General features: G+C 67.7%; 2 protein-coding genes across 2 annotated transcripts; one reads left to right on the forward strand and one right to left on the reverse strand.

Annotated features, from left to right (window-relative positions):
- Positions 1 to 10: 10 nt before the first annotated feature.
- OCLN (occludin) lies at positions 11 to 7,692 on the forward strand. The gene is made up of 9 exons (XM_087769336.1): positions 11 to 115; positions 1,090 to 1,135; positions 1,526 to 2,242; positions 3,429 to 3,587; positions 5,879 to 6,042; positions 6,139 to 6,327; positions 6,404 to 6,575; positions 6,958 to 6,999; positions 7,147 to 7,692. The coding sequence occupies exons 3-9, from the start codon at positions 1,568 to 1,570 to the stop codon at positions 7,246 to 7,248; spliced, it is 1,503 nt and encodes a 500-aa protein (XP_087625462.1). The 5' UTR covers positions 11 to 115; positions 1,090 to 1,135; positions 1,526 to 1,567; the 3' UTR covers positions 7,249 to 7,692.
- A 1,930-nt stretch (positions 7,693 to 9,622) lies between these two features.
- Positions 9,623 to 16,309, reverse strand: NR2F6 (nuclear receptor subfamily 2 group F member 6). Its single transcript, XM_087769343.1, has 4 exons — positions 15,937 to 16,309; positions 12,499 to 12,593; positions 10,561 to 11,085; positions 9,623 to 10,033 (listed from the first exon to the last, which is right to left on the reverse strand). The coding sequence occupies exons 1-4, from the start codon at positions 16,185 to 16,187 to the stop codon at positions 9,759 to 9,761; spliced, it is 1,146 nt and encodes a 381-aa protein (XP_087625469.1). The 5' UTR covers positions 16,188 to 16,309; the 3' UTR covers positions 9,623 to 9,758.
- Between the last annotated feature and the right edge of the window lie 1,229 nt (positions 16,310 to 17,538).

Below are 17,538 nucleotides of genomic sequence, written 5' to 3' on the forward strand. Positions count from 1 at the left end.
CCCCGGAGGCGGAAACCGGGGCCGGGCCGGGGCCGGTCTCCAGCTGCGCCCGCCGCCGCCGCCGCCGCTCCCGGCTGCCATTTTAAGGTGAACAAAGAGGCGGAGGCGCGGGCAGGTGAGTGGCTCCGCGGCGGACGGGACCCCCCCCCGGTACCGGCACCGGTCACCGGTTCTGGGGGCTGGAGAGCGCCCGGTACGGGAGGGCGAAGCGGGGGTCCCCGCTGCGCACGGCGGGGTCGGTCCTTCCCCGCCGTCCCTGCGCGCACCGGGGGTCCCGCCGGTACCGGGGACCTCGCTGGGGCCCCCGCCGGTACCAGGGTCCCCACGGGTACTGGGGACCTCACCGGGGTCCCCCCCCGGGTCCCTGCCGGCACCGGGATCCCCGCGGGTACCCGGGACCGCCACCGGGATCCCCACCGGTACCAGGGTCCTCACCGGAGTCCCTGCGGGGGTCCCCACCGGTACCGGGGACCTCACCGGAGTCCCCACCGCCACGGGGATCCCCACTGGGTCCCCACCGGCACCGGGGTCCTCACCGGGGTCCCCGCCGGTACCGGGGACCTCGCCGGGGTCCCCACCGGTACCGGGGTCCTCCCCGCAGCCCCGGCGGGTGGAAGGTGAGAGGCGGCGGCTCCTCCTGGGGGTCGCCCGGTGCCCCCGCAGCGGGGAAGGGGCCCCCGGAGCCCCCGCTCCCGCGGTTACCGCTCCGGGAGCCCGAGACCCCCCGGCCCCGCTCCGCTGCCGTGGCCCGGCGGGGGTCCCCGGGGGGGGGTGGCTTGGGCACCCCGGGGAGGGACCGCGGCTGCACCCCAGGCCCCCGCTGCCCACCCTTGCTGGGGGTTAAGGGGTGCCCACCCCCCCAGCCCAGGGGCCTGATCCTGCCCGCTGAGCCCCAGCACCGCCGGGAGCGCGCGGCCGGGTTGGGTTTCCCACGAGGGTTCAGGTTTCCCCCGCGCTGCTCCCCGCTGTGGCCAGGGGGTCTCCGGGCCGGGGGTTCTCCGGGCCGGGGGTCTCTGCATCGGTTTTGCCCCTTTTCCCCAGACTGTTGCTAATGTGCCCTGTATTATTGTTATTTTTTTTTTAATCCAGCCAGAGCCGCTTACGGAGGAACCCTCGGGCTTAGCGCCAGCCTTGGGTAAGAGGTTTTCTGTTTTAATTAGAATTTAAACAATCCAATGCATTCAGGCGGCGGCCGGGGGCCGAGGGGGCCGGGGCCGGCGTGGCAGGGGCCCGCGCGTGGGGCAGGGCTGCGGTGCGACCTGGCAGCTTTGCCGTGAGATGCTGGGTGAGTCACTTCTCCCTGTGCCTCAGTTTCCCCATGAGCGGCGGTGACTCTGGCGGCGTGGCGTTGGGCATGGGCAGGCGGTTGTTGACGGTGCCGTCGGGCTGGTGACGGGACCAAAGTCCCTGCCAGGCACGAGGAGACGCAGAAACCCGGCAGTGCCGCCTCGCACAGCCGCAGCGCCAGTGCCGGCACCTCCCGGTGCAAGACCAGCTCCCACGGCTGCGTCCATCTCCCCACCAGGCTCTCCATCGCCGCCCACCCGTGCCGGACCCCACCACCGCCATGTTCAGCAAGAAGTCCTATGACGGCCCCGCCACGGGCTACGGGCCCCCCACCGGTGATTACGGCTACGACTACGGTGCCCGCTCGCCCCCGCCGGGCTCCTACTACATTGAGGACGTGCCGCAGCACTTCTACAAGTGGACCTCGCCGCCCGGCGTGGTGAGGATCCTGGAGGCCATTGTCATCCTGCTCTGCATCGCCATCTTCGCCTGCGTGGCCTCCACCCTCGCCTGGGAGTACACCTACGGCTTCGGGGGGCCGTACGGCAACGGACTGGGGGGCTTCTACGGCTCTGGCTACTATGGCGGCGGGTTGAGTTATGGCTACGGTTACGGGGGCTACTACGGCGGGGTCACCAACCCGCGGGCGGCCAACGGCTTCATGATCGCCATGGCCGTGTTCTGCTTCCTGGCCCAACTGGGGCTTTTCGTCGCCAGCGTCAGCAAATCGAGCAGCTCCCGCTCCCGTCGCTTCTACCTGGTGGTCATCGTGGTCAGCGCCGTGCTGGCCTTCGTCATGCTCATCGCCTCCATCGTCTACATCATAGGGGTCAACCCCCAGGCGCAGATGACGGGCAGTTACTACTACAACCCCTTGCTGACCATGTGCAGCCAGATGTACAGCAGCAACGCCTACCTGAACCTCTACCACTACTGCACCGTGGACCCCCAGGAGGTGAGGGTGCACCCCAGCTCCGGCCAGGCCCCCTCGCTTTGAGCCAAACCGGCGGCGCAGCCCCCGTGCTCTGCTTCACACGTGATGCTGAGCGAGGGCAGCGCGAGAGGGAGGGCACCAGCGACCACGTGTCCGTCTTTAATGTTTTTGGTGGTACCGGTCGCCGTTCCGTGGCTGCAGAGGGCAGGGGGTGGCTGCTGGTGCCGGATCCCAGCCCGGCTGTTTGCCAGGTTGAGCTGGGGCTGCGGGAGGAACCGGAGCGAGCTGGCTGCCTGCGCCAGGCGGTTTCGGGGAGGGGATGGGCTGTCGTCCCGGTGCAGAGCCGGTGTCTGGTACTTTGGTCTCTGGGGTCGTAAAAGTGTTTGAAGAAGGTTGGGGTAGAGGCAGGCTGTGCTTGGGGCTGAGGTGCCCGTATGGGTGCAGGGTCAGGGTGTCAGCTGGGTGCCAGCTCTCCCCAAGCACCCGTGATGCTGCCAGCCTGGCTCGGGAGCCCGGCAGGTCAGTGGGGCAGCGAGAACCTTCAAAACAAAGTCCATCGGCCCTGGTTTCGGCCGGGGCCGGCGGGGATCCTGCATGGTACATGGGCTGGGACTGGCGCTGCCGGTTCCCGGCCGGCCGGGCTGGCCGTGCCGCATTCCTGCGCCCTGAGCGGGGGGAGCCGCAGCACCCGCGCTGCTCTCGTTCCATGCAAAGGCCAAGCGTGGCCTAATCCGTCCTCACCCGGCCCTGATTTCGGTGCAGCTGCAGGGATCTGGCTTGTGGGAAACCACCCGGGCAGGGCCCTGGCTCTGCGGTGCAGGAGCTGGCCCGTGGCTGGGCTGGCAGCGGGGCCGGGGAGCTGCACGGAGATGCTGGAGGGTGCCAGCTCCCTGCTGCTCCCTGAGCCCCAAACTTGTCCTGTCCCTGTGGGAAAATCACTCCCCCCGCTCCATTTCTTGAGCTGGCCCCAAAAGCTCCCGAACCCCTGATGGGCTCTGTCCCGGCTGCCCAGGCACGGGGGGACCCTGCCCCTCTCCCCCCGCCGTGGTGGAGGCTCCAACGTTGGGAGCATTTGGGATGAGGGGGGCAATTCCCGCTCAGCCCCAAGGAGGTGCAGGGTGACCGGACCCCCCGGCTTGGCTGGGACGGGGTCTTTGCATCCCCACGGGACCCCCGTCCTGAGACCCCCGTCCCTCTGCCCCCCCAGGCCGTGGCCATCGTCTGCGGGTTCCTCATCGTCATCCTGCTCTGCCTCATCTGCTTCTTCGCTCACAAGACGCGGAGCAAGATCTGGAAGTACGGGAAACCGAACATCTACTGGGACAAGGTGCCGGTGGCCCAGGAGGGTCCCAACGTGGAGGAGTGGGTGAGTCCAAGCGTGGGCTGGGGGTGCCGGTGGGTGCCCGGGGCTGGGGAGGGTCTTCCGCCGCCTCCCCCCGAGCAGCCTCCCTGCCTGCCCTCTACCAGCGGGGCTGACCGTCCCCAGGTTGTGCCGGGGAGAGCACAGGGGCTGCCTGGGGACCCCGGGGCTCCTCCCGGCACTGGGGCTGTGCCGAGCCCCAGCCCGAGCCATTCCCCTTTCCCAGATTTGTGCCAGGACCCTCCTGCCCAGCGTGTGCCGCCCTGGCGTGTTTGCACGCTGCAGCAAGGCCGCTCCCGGGGTGCGGCGTTATCGCTGCCGGTGCGACGCTGTGCCCGGTGCGTGCTGGGTCCCTCCCTGTCACCCCGCTCAGGCGCTGTGGTTTTTCCCAGCCGGCACTGTTCCCTGGCGTGGCGAGGCTTGGCGCAGGGTGCCGGGCTGGGCGAGCTGGTCTCGAACTCCCTGAAAGACAAACAGGGTGGGATCAGATGGGCCGGGTGCCAGGAGCGCCGAGGCTCCGGGTCCTCTCCCCTTTGCTCGCCCCGCGCTGGGGACACCAGCCGGAGACACTGCCCGTCGACACCGTTTGGTTTCGGTCTCGGCAATGATTAACTCGGCTCTGCAGGGCCGTGCCACCCCACTGCCACAGAAGGAGCCGGGGGCTTTGGAGTAACCAAACCGGCACCGTTCGGGCTTCGAATGAGCCCGTGTCCCTTGGGTGGGGGGTGCTGGCGAGCCCCCCGCTGCAGCTCAGCCCCCGTGGCCCCGGGGAGATGCCGGTCCCAGCCTGGCCCCGCTGCGCGCCGGGACGTGCCCCGTCCTGTCCTCGCTCTGCGGCTCCCCGAGCCAGTGTCTCCACAGGAGCTGGTGCCTGGGGAGGGTGCGGGAATTCTGCAGCATCCCACGGGGAAGGAGCCTTTGAAATCCGCGCCGGAGCACGGCTCTCGGGGTGCTGCTGTGCCCCAGCCGAGGAGGGGCTGCCAGGCCCCCGGGGGAGCTGGGACGCAGCAATGGGCCCCATCCCATCCTGGTCCCCAGCCCTGTGGGACCAAGGCGGCCCGGGGTGCTCAGGCACTGGGCTCCCCACCGGAGCCCGGGGTGGGGACGGTTGTCCCGTTTGTCTCAAACCTTCTGGACAGGCCCAGAGTTGAGCACAACGTTGCTCTCAAGCCCCAGAAAGCTTTGCTCCGCTCTGTGCCTGCGTCCCCACGCCTCGCTCTGTGTGCAGGTCTAATATTTATTTTTCATTTTGCAGAAATACCTTTGTTCTGGATTATTTATTTTTGTTAATAGTCCCTCCCTTGTAAAGCATTTCCTGGCCCGCAGGGGGCCGGGCCGGCTGCACCCCGCGCACCCGGGCTCCCCCTCGCCGGCTCCTTGGGGTCCCCGCTCTGCCGGGTGCCACCGTCCCAGCTGGTGGGATGCAGCGGTGGGGAGGTACCGGGGTGGGAAGCCCTCCTGGGACGTCTCGTTCCCTGTTTATGGTCGGGACTGAGATAAACGGGTGACCTTCGAACGGGCGTGAGCCGCCAGGCGCCGCTGCCTCCGTCCTGGCATGGCACAGGGACGTGGCTGTCCCCACGCTGGTGGCCGCCGGTGGCTGTCTCACCTGGTGGCCCCGTCGGGCAGAGCGGGGCTGGCCCCCAATTAGCGGTGTCTTCGTTAGTCTGGGGGAAAGTGCCGGAGGAAGCGGCTTCGCCGGCCGGAGCTCGCAGCTGACGTCCCCAGGGCCGCCATCCCGGGCAGGGACCGGCTTCCGGCACAAACAACCCACAAAGGCCAGGAAGGAAGGGGGAGGGAAGGACGGACGGACGTCTGTCCCTCCAGCCCCATGTCCTCCTTGAGGAGCCCTGGCTGTGCCGGGGCACCAGTGAGGGTCCGGGACGGGGGGCGATGCTGGATGGGGCGAGCGGGCAAAAGCCTGGGGGCTGTCACCCTGGGGGTGCAGAACAGGGGGCCGGGACCCACCCCGAGCTGTGTGTCCGTCTGTGCAGCCCGTGTGTGCGTCCTGCAGCCTCCCCCCTCCCCAAGCGCTGCTCTGCCCTCCCATCCCTCGCCCCCCGCCCCGCTCGCCATAGCCCTGTGGGATGCCCCCCTGCCAGGGCTCGTCCCCCTGCCCGTCCCCATCCCTGCCGGACCCCGGGCAGGGCTGCCACGGCTGCTCTGGGGTTTCTCTGGCCACGTAGGATGGAGACCGGTGTCCCCATGTGCCTGGGGCCACGGGCCGTGCCCCGCTCGAGGGTGGGCAAGTGTCCCCACCATCCCGGCACACGGCTGAGCGCCTCTCCCTGCTCCAGGTGAAGAACGTGGCAGACGGGGCCAGCGTGCAGGACGAGACGGCCACGCTCGCTTACTCGGAGAAGCCAACGAGCCCCATCACCGCGCCACCGTACAGCCCGCCCTCCTACAGCTACCCGCCCCAGAACGGGTACTACCCCTCAGGGACCTACAGCAGCCAGGGGTGAGTGGCCGGGCAGGGGTGGAAGGGCTCGGGGGGGACCCTGGGCTCTCATCTCGCCCCGTGCTGAGCTGGCTGATGTCCCCATGTCCCTCGCAGCGACCAGCCCGACCGGGCGGTCAGCCCCAGCCCGGCGGAGGAGAAGGTGCGGGAGCAGCCCACCAGGCCCCCTGCTCGCCGCGGCCGCCGGCGACGCCGCAACCCCGAGCTGGACGAGTCGCAGTACGAGACCGACTACACTACGGCCGTGGAGTCCGGTGACGAGCGGGACCAGGACCAGTGGGCCAGGTGAGGGGGGGACCCCTGGGAGCCCCCCGGCGCCCAGAGCTGCCCCTCTGGGCCTGACCCTGCCCCTCTCCTGCAGCCTCTACCCCCCCATCACCTCGGACGGCGCCCGCCAGAAGTACAAGCAGGAGTTCGACACCGACCTGAAGCGCTACAAGCAGCTCTGTGCCGAGATGGACGGCGTCAACGACCGCCTCAACCAGCTCAACAAACAGCTTGACAGCATCTCCGAGGACAGTCCCCAGTACCAGGTCAGGGCTCTCCGCGGGCCGTGGGCATGCTGTGGGACCACTGGGACACGGTGGGGCATCAGGGATGGATGCTGTGGAACAACTGGGATGCTGCAGGGCATCGGGGATGGCTGCTGCGGGGCCACGGGATGCTGTGGAGCATCGGGGATGGCTGCTGCAGGGCATCGGGGATGCTGCAGGGCATCAGGGACGGCTGCTGCAGAGCATCAGGGACGCTGCAGGGCGCTGGGGACACTGCAGGGCATCGGGGATGGCTGCTGTAGGGCGTCAGGGACGCTGCGGGGTGCAGGTCACTGCTCGTCCCCAGGGGCCACCCACCTTCGTGGCCCCCGGCCGTGGTGCCCGCCAGTTGTGACCCCCCCGCCACCCGTTCCCTTCGCAGGACGTCGCAGAGGAGTACAACAGGCTGAAGGACCTAAAGCGGGTGAGTGTGCGGAGCACGGCCGGTCTCCGTTTCCAGCCAAAGCGGGGCTGGGTTGGTGCAATGCAGCTGAGGGGGGGGGAACCGTGCCCCCCACCCCGGCTGCAGCCCCTTCCCCGCAGCCGACGCCGGTCCCGTGCTGCCTTTCAGAGCCCCGACTACCAGACCAAGAAGCTGGAGACCAAAACCCTGCGCAACAAACTCTTCCACATCAAGCGGATGGTGAGCGACTACGACAAGGTGCGGGGGTAGCCCGCGCCCCCCCGCTGCGGTAGGACGGGTACGAGGGGCTCCCCACCCACCCCCTCCAAAGACTTTGGTGCATTTTGTACCTTTGTTTGTATAAAAAAAAAAAACCAAAAAACCAAACCCAAGATTCAAAGCCACCTCGTGACATCAGTGCCAAGGGCACGGGGCCAGAGGCGGCTGCCGGAGCGAGGCCCCCCCATGCGTGTGCCCCCCTGGGCCTTGTGCTCCTGCAGGCCCCCTCCCGCTGCTGTAAATATGTTTGGGGAGGGTCCGCAACCCCGCCGGCACCGGGGTACCAAACCGTGGCAGGGATGTGCTGCCCAGGCTGGACGGGGCAGAGCCCGGCCCCCCCGAGCCCCTGGGGCTGCCTTTTGGGGAGCAGCCCTGGGCAGGGGTGATATTTTTATAAGGAACTGGCTGAAACTGTGTAATTTTTTTTTTTTAAATAAATAAACTGTATCTATTGATTTTAAATCAGTGTCAGAGTGAAAGGGGCTCTGGCGGAGGCGCGTGTGGGAAGGACACGGGGCTGTCCCCACGCACGGCTGCCCTGGCACAGCCGTGGCGCTTCCCGGTCCCCGTGGAGCCGATTTCCAGGTGGATCCTGCCCCGAGCCCTGAGCGCGACGGGTGCCGCATGGATCCCGCGCCCCCGCATCCCCCCGAGGCTGCTCCAGCCGTGGGATGGGGCCCGACGCTGCCCAGACGCACCAGCATCCCACCCATGCAGGGCAACCACAGCACCCCGCTCCCAGCCCCTTCAAGATGGGAGGAACCCCAAAACCCCACCTTGGCGGGACCCCCCCCAGGCCCCCACCTTGGAGGGGAACCCCAAACCCCCCACCTTGCTCCCCGAAGACCAAATACAAACCCCTGCGCTGGCTCCTGCTCCCCTTCACGCCGCTGATCCAGGTCTTCCCCAGCAGATCGCAGGCAACAGGATTTATTCCCGAGGGACCCCTGTGTTGAAGAACATCACCCAGGGCCCCCCCAAATCCCCAGGATTTCCAAAAAACATGTGATTTTTTTGCTGCTTTGCAAGTGCTTAATTTTGGGGGACGGTATCTCCCCCATCACCCCAGGGTGGGCTTCAGCATCGCTGCAGGATAAGCCCCTTTCCCCGCTCACAGCAGATCCCCAGCGTTGTAAGAAACATCTTTTATTGACTTTAGTTAATTTGTTTAGTATCATTGAACAAGGATTATATTTTTTTTTTCAGTGAATCAATCTAAATGACAAATCCCCGGCTAATCCTGCCTCCGTCTGTTTGCATGGTGGATACCCCTGAGAAGCAGAGCCCGAGGGGACGCCCTGGGGCCTCCGATCCCGCGCCGGCAGTCTCACCGGCGCGGGATCGAAGGCCCCAGGGCGTCCCCCGTCCCTTCGAGGTGGCTCTGCCCCACCATGTGTCCCTTCCTCCAGCACAGCTTAGCCCTGGCGACAAGGACCGCCCCCCCCCACCCCAGGCAGCATCACCCCTTTCCAGCCAGATTTTGGTCCCCCCCCCAAAGTCTTCCTTCTCCCCTAAACCTGGCTTAAAAAAAAAAAAAATGAGGCACAGGAACATAGCAAGCGTGGCCAGGGGGATGCTGGCACCCATCTTCTCCAGCATGGGGATGGTGGTGGGTGCTGGATGCAGCCCCGGGGAGGGTCAAAGCACCGAGCGAGGCAGCAGAGAAGGGCTTGGCTGGATGCTGGGCACAGCACCCAAAAAGGACCATTTGGTTTGCACCGTGTGTGGTGCACAGCCCCGGTCAGCTGCCCGTGTACCCCCCCCTCCCCTCCCCTGTACCCCCCGTGCCCCGACAGTGGAGATGCTTCAATGGAAAGTGCAGGGAGGGGGCCGGGACCAGGCACGGACACGCCTGGTCCCCAAAGAGGGGCTGCTCCCAGCTCAGCACTTCAGTCCTTGAGGCTGGATGCGGCCCGGCTGGGCAGGGGGAGCCCATAAAGCCCACAATGACCCTTCCCCCCCCCCCCCCCCCCCCCGATTGCCAGACTGGGGGGGCAGAGGCAGGGGTCCCGCAGCAGGACCCCCCAGAGGATGGCTCTGTGGAGCCGGTGACCCCCCGCACCCCAGCCCGGCCCGGCCCACCTCCCATCGCCTCCTGTCCGAGCCTCCTGCCATCCAAAATTCAGATTTGGAGGGGCAGCCGGAGGCCGGCGTCCCCCTCCCTGGGCTCCAGCCTGGCTCCGACACAGGGGCAGAGCAAGGGACCAGCCCCAGGGATGCCCCAAGGTCCCCGGGGATGCTCCAGGGGTGACAGGGAGCTCCGCTTCACAGGGTTACGGAAGAATTCGGTGTCCGACAGCGGCAGCACGGCCAGTACCTTCAGGCTTCGGGGGCCAACGCCCCGACCCCGCTGCTTTCAGGGGGAGCTGCGGCGGATGGATGAGCTACGAGACAGCTGTGGGGCTGGGGGCCGGTGCAGTTCGGGGCTCCCCGGGGACGGCACCATCTCAGGGTGCTGGAGGGAAGCCGGGTCCAGCTGCTGGGGGGAGCGGCTCTGTCCCCTACTGCCCCGTCCCGTAGGGCCAGTTGAAGGTGCTCCCGGACAGCAGCATGTCCCTGATTAGTGTTTCGATGGGCGTCTTCCCCACCAGCCTCATGAAGAAGAGCTGGGAGATGAGGGCGGCCGGCACGGCCCGGAGAGCCGGCAGCCGCAGCAGGAGCCGGCCGAAGCGCTGGGGCTGTGAGGGGTACTGCGAGCGCACGTACTCGGTGAGGGCCACCTGCGCCTTCTCCTGCAAGCTCTCCACGTGCGCCGGGTCCGAGAGGCCGCAGGCGTCTGCGAGAGGGATGGGATGGAGAGGGGTCAGTGGTTGGAGCCCCCTGATATCCCCAGCGAGCCCCCCCACCCCTCTCCCCGACCGGCTGTGCTCCTGGCCTTGCCGAATTAGGGATGCAGCTGGCTGCAGCGCCGCAGCACGATGCAAGACCATGGCTTGGGGACCGCTCCAGCTGCAAAGGGCTGCTGCAGGCTCGTCCCTGCCAGGAAGGACCAGGCACCTCTGCGGCAGAAGGTGAGCACGGATGGACCGAGGGACAGGGCTCCCCCAAACCCCGCGGTGCACGGCCGGTCTCATTCCCATCACTCCGGGGAAGCTCAGCCCTGTGCCCAGACGGACGAGCTGGGATGCTGCAAACCACGGTGGAGAAGTGCCGGGACACAAGGAACCTCTGCCATCTCCCCGAGAGCCACACGATGCTCTCTGGACCCCAAACCCCCAGGGAAATGGGGGGCAGACGCTACGGGGGGCTCACGGCTCCACGGGGCGGAGGTGGGGACAGGGCCCGGTCGCGGCACCAACCTACCCGGCGTGAAGAGCGCGATGGCTTTGAGGCAGCTGTACTCGGCCGAGTCCACCTGGAGTCGGTTGAGCTTCTCCACCTGATCCTGAAAGATGCGGATCTGGTCCATGAAGGAGACGACGCGGTCGGCTGACATGGGGGAGGCATGGAAGCCAGCAGCGGCCAGCAGCGGGGCCATGTGCAGCGGCAATGCCGACTGAGCCGCGTTGAGGACGAAGAGCTCGCTCCAGCTGAGCCGTAGCAGGGCCACTTGGTCGGAGACGGGCAACTCGGGGAAGAAGGGGATGTTCCGGGCCCATTCCACCGTGCTGAAGAGGAGGCGGGCGGCCAGCTCGCAGATGTTGTCGATGCCCATGACGCTGCCCTGCTGCGCGTACTGCGAGCCGTAGCGGGCGGCGGGGTAGGGTTCAGCCCGCAGCAGCTGCGAGATGAGCTCCGACACCGGCTGCCCGTTGAAGTATTCCCCGCTGGGCATGGTGTTGGGGCTGGTGCTGGAGTGGGTGGGGGGGATCCGGCCCCGCTGCACGGCTAGGGGGAGAGGAGAGAAGGGTCTGCCTGCTTCTGGATCCTGCTGCATCGCCCAGCCCGCTCCCGGGGGGCACGCGGGGTTCCCTCTGCCCCGTGCGGGGTGAGGAAGGACGGGGACGCTCCCCCCAGCCACCCACCCAGCATCCCGGCATCCCCGGCAGGGCCGGATCCTGCCACCCCGGGGGAACAATGGGTGGCTTTCAGGCGCTTGGGGAGAGGGAGGTGGTGCGTGCCACCCACTGCGCCCGCCGGCGAGCTGCCTGCGAGAGCTACACTAATCTATTTAGCATCCCAGTGATTCAGCAGCAGCTCCCAGGCTGCTGGCACCGTGGCTTAGCCATGGGTCCGACCAGCAGCCGGGCTGGGACAGCGTCTGTGCCACCTCCTCCTCTGCAAGGAGCCAGCGTAGGAGTGGCCGCAGCTGCAGCCATGCCAGACCGGGTGCCCCACCGGCACCGTGGCCCCCCCGCGCTGGCTGCAGCGGAGCAGGGCGATTGCTACCCAAGGTCATTGCATGGTGGCAATCATTTATTTGCAAATAAAACTTCCATCTTGGAAGCGTCCTTAACCCTGGGGCACTCCCCCTCCTAATTGCATTCAGGGAGAGCCATTTTTCAGCTCCCCCCCCTCCCATTAGCGCCCACTATTTGCTCAGTCCCTAGTAATTAATTTATGGGCTGTTCATGAGCCACTTAAATGAGAGCTCTAAATCATGCTAAGTGGCAATAATGCCATCTCGACTCCTCTGGAAAGGAGGGAATTACTGTCCTGCTTCCAGTATCCTTCCCCCCTTGCTCCTCACATTAATGCCACCTGCCGCTGAGCAGCCCCGGCACGGCGGCAGAGCCCACGCCGAGCCCCGGCATCTCCATCTCCGCGTGCGCCTTGGCATGGCCCCATCCTGCCGCGGGGATTCGAGATCCCAGCTCTGCTTTGGGCTAAACCCTTCGCCCCGTTGCAGCAGCCTGGGAAACATTTGGGGTTCGCACCCCTGAGTGATGAAGAGCGAGCAGAAAGCCGCCCAGGGATCTGCATGGCTCCGGCTGTGCCGGGAGCCGACCTCCACCGTGCCTGGGGCACCGGGGCTGTCCCGGCTCCAGGTGTGTCACCTTATCAGCTCAAGGCTCCGGCTTTTCCAAACAAATACCACCTGAGCTGCCGGCACCGAGGGCGATTCAAGGAGAAAAAAAAAAAAAAAAGGCAATGGGGTTTTTGATGCAAACAGGGCTCCCAGAGGGGTGGGAGAGCGCCCGGCTGCAGCGGGAGCAGAGCGGGCACCGGGAGCCTGGGAGCAGAGCGGGCACTGGCAGCACCGGGAGCCCTCAGCCGGTGCTGCAGCAGCCCCATGCTACAGCGGTGAGGTTCACCGGGACCCCTCGAGAACCATCCCCGTCCCCGCGGTGCTGGCATTACCTTCCTTTCTCATCCCCACGCGGAAACACTTCTTCAGGCGGCAGTACTGGCATTGGTTGCGGTGGTGCTGGTCGATCTGGCAGTCACGGTTGGACCTGTGGGCAGCACCGGGCAGATGAGGCGCCGGGGAGGAGCGACGCGATGCCGCTGGGGGTCCCCGCACCCCACCAAGCTGCTCCGCCACCCACCTCCCCGCCGCCCTCGGGCAAGGCCTTTCGCCTCCGAGCGTGGCCACCTCCGTGCTGGCCGCGGCTCTGCCACCCCGGCGTGCAGACATAGGCGCTCCCAGGCGGCACTCAGATGCTATGGAAACAGAGCGATTTCCTACAGCAGGGGCTGCCAGTTCGCGTTGCCAGCGGTGCCCAGGGCTGGAGGAAAGCCGGAGAGACCCCGGGACGCGGGGCCTCCATCCTCGGGGATGTAGGGACGGGAGCCGGGGCGCGATGCCCCGTGTCCCGGCATGCCGGGGGAAGTGGCAGAGCAGCCCCCGGCCTCACCACCAGACGTGCGAGGAATTTCGAGGAATTTCAACTATTTCCTATGGGCTGGGGCTGCCCCAGTGGTGCTGAGCCCGCGACCCCTTGGGCACCGAGCACTTGCAGGCGTCCCCCATGGCGGTGGCACGGCCCCGCACCCTCCGTGCTCCGGTCTGGCCTCGACCGGGCCCTGTGAGCATGGCAAAGCAAAACCTGGTGGCTCCGGAGCAGCGGTGCACATGCCCCCAGCCCTGGCGCGGGGTCTGCACCGGCCGGAGGGATGCTTTCCCCCCGAGCAACCTCAGAGCCTGCAAGGGGGTCGTGCCCACGCCCTGGCACACGGGTCCTGCCCTGGGCAAGGAGCCGCGGGCACTGGACAAGCCCCTGCACCACGCAGCTGGGTACTGGCCACCACCAAAGCCAGCCGCCGACCTCTGCTCCTGCGGCATCGCGGGGAGCAACGCGCCGGGCCAGGCTGCGAGAGACGTTCCCAAACGGCATCGTTAGCGTCCAAACCCCCCAGCCCCGGTTCCCAGGGGCCACTCGTGCTCACGGTCCCCACACGGCCGAGCGGGGCACGGGAGACACCGGGCGCTTGCATCCCACCCGAAGGCTGTCGCAGCAACGGGGAGGAAAGGGGGTTACCAGCAAAAGAGCAATAAATTAAGGCATACGAAGCAGCAGCCAGGAAAGCGCAGGCAGGGCCGGATCGCGCCGGCGGCCGGCAGCAGCTCGGCTCTGCCTGGGAATCCTGACACGAATCTCCTCATCCCTACACGACTCCAGAGGCGAGACAGGCAGGGATTCCCACCGCGCTCAAACCGGAATTAATTCACCCCGAACATCACCACTGCGCTTAGCACATTTGAAAACGTGTTGCTGATAAAAAGTTATTCCAGCGGAGAAGCGATAGCTAATCAAAACGTCGGATTACAGCTTCATCAGCCGCCTGCACCGCGGCAGGGGCAAAGCTCCCGGCACCACCGTGGCCGAACCCGCCGGCAGGGGCCTGGCTGACCCTCACCGTGGCCTCGGGGCACCGGCCCCAGCACCAGGAAAACCCAAAAATCACCTTGGCTCCCGAACCAGCGGCCGGTAGCAAGTTTCCCAACTGATAGGCTGCAGCGACCTGGGAAACTGTGAGAATACAAAAGGCGTACACTGTGCTAATTATGTAATTAGAACATGTAATTATTTAGTGCAAGAACTAAACTGAATCCAACTCACTTTTAATATTCAAATTAGAGCAATCTTGGCTTGATGCTGCTTTTGACTCTCCGAACAAAGCAGATGCCAGGGCTGCCGGGGGAGCATTGTTCCCAGCCCCTCCAACACTTACTCCCTACTTGGAAAACCAAGGTTTTTCTATTGCACCGAGTCACTTCCCAGCACAAAGCAGGGGAAAAAAAACCCCAAACCACCTGAAGTAGGTGCCCAGATACCAGTGGCGAGCACAGGATGAAACCTTGGCTGCTCAGAGCCCCTCCATCACCCCTGCACCTAAGCGGCATCTGGGACGCAGAGCCCGGCCCTCTCCCGGGGAACTCCGATTTGGCCTTTCCTTTGTTCCAGGAAACTGGAATTTCTCAAAAGCCATATGTATTCCCCATCTTCAAATCATTAATCCCGAGCAGCCGCTCGGCTCAGACTGCTGATCGGATCCTGCTGACCAGATGGGGAAACTGAGGCAGGGCCAGGGACGACGCACACGCTGCATCCGCACACGCCACGGCCGGCGACGGGGAGGACGCCACAGGACCAGGGGTAACGGTGGCTGAACCCTGCCCCACGCCGGCAGCTCCACGGCCACGAGCAGCTCGGCTGACGTCAGCCGGGACCCGGCAGCGCCGGTGCCGGGAGCTGCCGGGAGAGGAGATGCTGCGCACGGGGGAGGATGAATCTAGGCCGCCCAAACGAGAGCAAGGCGGCTCGGAGACGGCTCCCACCGCAGGAGCAGCGCTGCCCCTTCCCTTCCCCCGGCATCTCGGCACCATGAGATGAAGCTCAGAGCAGCCGGCCCCCCCCGGGTGGGCAGAAAGCGGGGTGCGGAGGTGGGGTGCCCCTTTCCCAGCCCGCCTGCGGGGTGCCCATGGCCGGGATGCAGGTGCCATCCTCGCAGCACCCTCATCGGATTAGCAAATGCCGCTGGAAGCACTCGCACGTGGATCCAGACCTGCGAGTGAGCCCCTAAATACGCATTTACCTCCCTGGGAACAGCCCAGAGCCGGGGGTCCCCCCCGCGTGCCAGCCAGCCCGCGGCTCCTTTCAAGCCCAACAGAAACTCCAGAGTTATTTCCAGCTCCAAACTTTGCAGGGGTCGCATCCTGGTCCTGCTGGTGGGCCTGGCTCTGCTGCGGCGCCGGCCCGAGCGCGGGGGCTGGCAGGGGCCGCAGCCCCGCTCCCCGGCATCTCACCGGAGCAGCACCCGCAGCACGCCGGGCTGTTGACACCTCCGGTTAAAATTATACTCGCTGCCGCACTGGTGCGTTCTCCGGGTACGGTGGCCGTGACCGAAGCGACTTACAGCCACGGCATGTTTTCAGGCATTAGCCTGGAACGGCGATTAATGCCGGAGCAGAGCCGGGCGATGGCGAGGACCCGGACGCCGGCTGCGCCCCATGGCCCAGGGCAGCCAGGGCATCCCCCCTCCGGGGGCTGGGGACGCGCCGGGCAGAGGGGCCGCTTGCGTGGGGCGCGGAGCACGGAGGGAGCCTTGTGCTGCAGCGGGGGACCCCGCGCTGCGCCCAGGGCCACGGTGCGGCCGCATCGGGGCCCCCGGTAGCGCTGCAGCGGGGCCAGCGTGCAGCCACGGCAGGGCCAGCGCCGAGCCGCACCGGGGGCCAGCGCAGAGCCACGCCGGGGACCGGCACCGGGGTCCCGCACCGGGGGCCACCCTCGGAGCTGCGATGGTGCCGGGGCTCCGCCACCCCCGGGGTCCCCCCGCCGCGCCCCCGGCCCCTACCTGCAGGTGTAGCTGAGGTTCCTGCGGATGCTGCGCTTGAAGAAGCTCTTGCAGCCCTCGCAGGTGAAGACCCCGTAGTGTTTGCCGCTGGACTTGTCCCCGCACACCACGCAGTCCACCGGCGCCCCGGCCCGCTCCTCCTCGCCGTGCTCCGCGTCGCTGCCGCCGCCCGCCGGGGACGCCGCCTCCTCCCCGCCGCCGCCGCCGCCGCCGCCGTTGGGCTCGCCCCAGCCGCCGGCCACCATGGCCATGGCTCCGCGGCCCCGGGGCTCAGCTCCGGCCCCGCCGCCGCATGGAGCGGCGCCCGGTGCGCGGCGCCCGGCGCCTCCCGGAACGAGTTCAGCAAGTTTTTTTGGGGGGTGGCGGCCGGTTTGGGATTTTTATGGTTTTTTTTTTTTTTTTTTTCCTCCCCGTTCCCCCCCCCGCTTCCCTCTATCCCAGGGCTCCTTCCCTTCCCCCTCCTCCCCCCCCGTTAACGGGGGGGCCCCGCGGAAACTTTGCGGCGGCGGGAGCGGGGCGCAGCCCGGCGCATCCCCCCGCGGGGCGCGGCGGCTCCGGGCGCGGCGGCCGCCCCGGGGCTCGGCCGCATGCGGGGGCCGCCGCTGCCCGCCCCCGGTGGTTCCTCCGCTCCGCGGCACCGGCAGGGAAGGAGGAGGAGGAGGAGGAGGAGGAGGAGGAGGAGGAGGAGGAGGAGGCGGCGCTGCCCCGGCCCGCCCTCGCCCCTACGGGCCCCGCCGCCGCCGCCGCTGCATGCAGCCCGGTCCGGGTCCGGGTCCGGCGGGACCCGCTCCGCCGAGCCCCGGGGCTCTCCCCGCCTCCCGTGAAAGAGCAAAGTTCAGCCGCTGCCGCGGTGGCCGCCCTGGATGCTCCTCCCCGTCCTCCTCCCCTTCCGCTCGCCGCCCGCCGGGTCCTGCCCCGGCCCCGGCCCCGGCCCCGCCGCCGCCCCGGGCCGCCCCCCGCCCCGCCGGGCCGGGCGGGCAGCCCCGCCCCGCACCGCGCCGCACCGCACCGCACCGCGCCGGGCAGGGCAGGGCAGGGCAGGGCAGGGCGGCTCGGGGGCGACCGGGGCTGCGCGCGGCACCGGGGCTCCGCGGGCCGGCGGTACCGGTTGTGGCGGAGGCGGGCACGGCGCCGGTGCGGTGCCGGGCGCGGCGATGGAGCGGGCGGTTTGGCCAGTGGAGGTGCCCCCCCCCGATGCCCTTTGGGGGCCAGAGCCCTTTGGTGGCCCCGGGAGCGCCGGGCGCCTCGCGCTGCCCGAGGCCACACCGGGAGCCCGGTGTGCGAGGCCGCGCCACGCCGCGGGCCGCGGTTACGGCTGCGGTCCTTGGCCCCCAACCCCAGCGAGTGACCCCTGAGCCGCAGGGCGCGGCAACGGGCAGATTCACCGCCAAGCACTGGGGTCCCCTCGGGGCCGGGGACCGAGCCCCGCTGCAGCCCTGCCACGCGTGGGCAGAGCTCGGCCGCCACGTCACGGTGCGACGCCGTTCGAGGGCCGCGGGGGCCGCGGCGGGAGGATGGGAAGCGATTCCCCACGCCTGGCCCGCGGCCAAGCTGCCGGCATCGGCAATCCCCTCCTCTTGCCGACAGCCCCAGCGGGATCTT

Source organism: Nipponia nippon, unplaced genomic scaffold, assembly GCF_047370975.1.
Source record: "Nipponia nippon isolate SJK-2023a ecotype South Korea unplaced genomic scaffold, ASM4737097v1 scaffold_31, whole genome shotgun sequence".
Taxonomy (NCBI): domain Eukaryota; kingdom Metazoa; phylum Chordata; class Aves; order Pelecaniformes; family Threskiornithidae; genus Nipponia; species Nipponia nippon.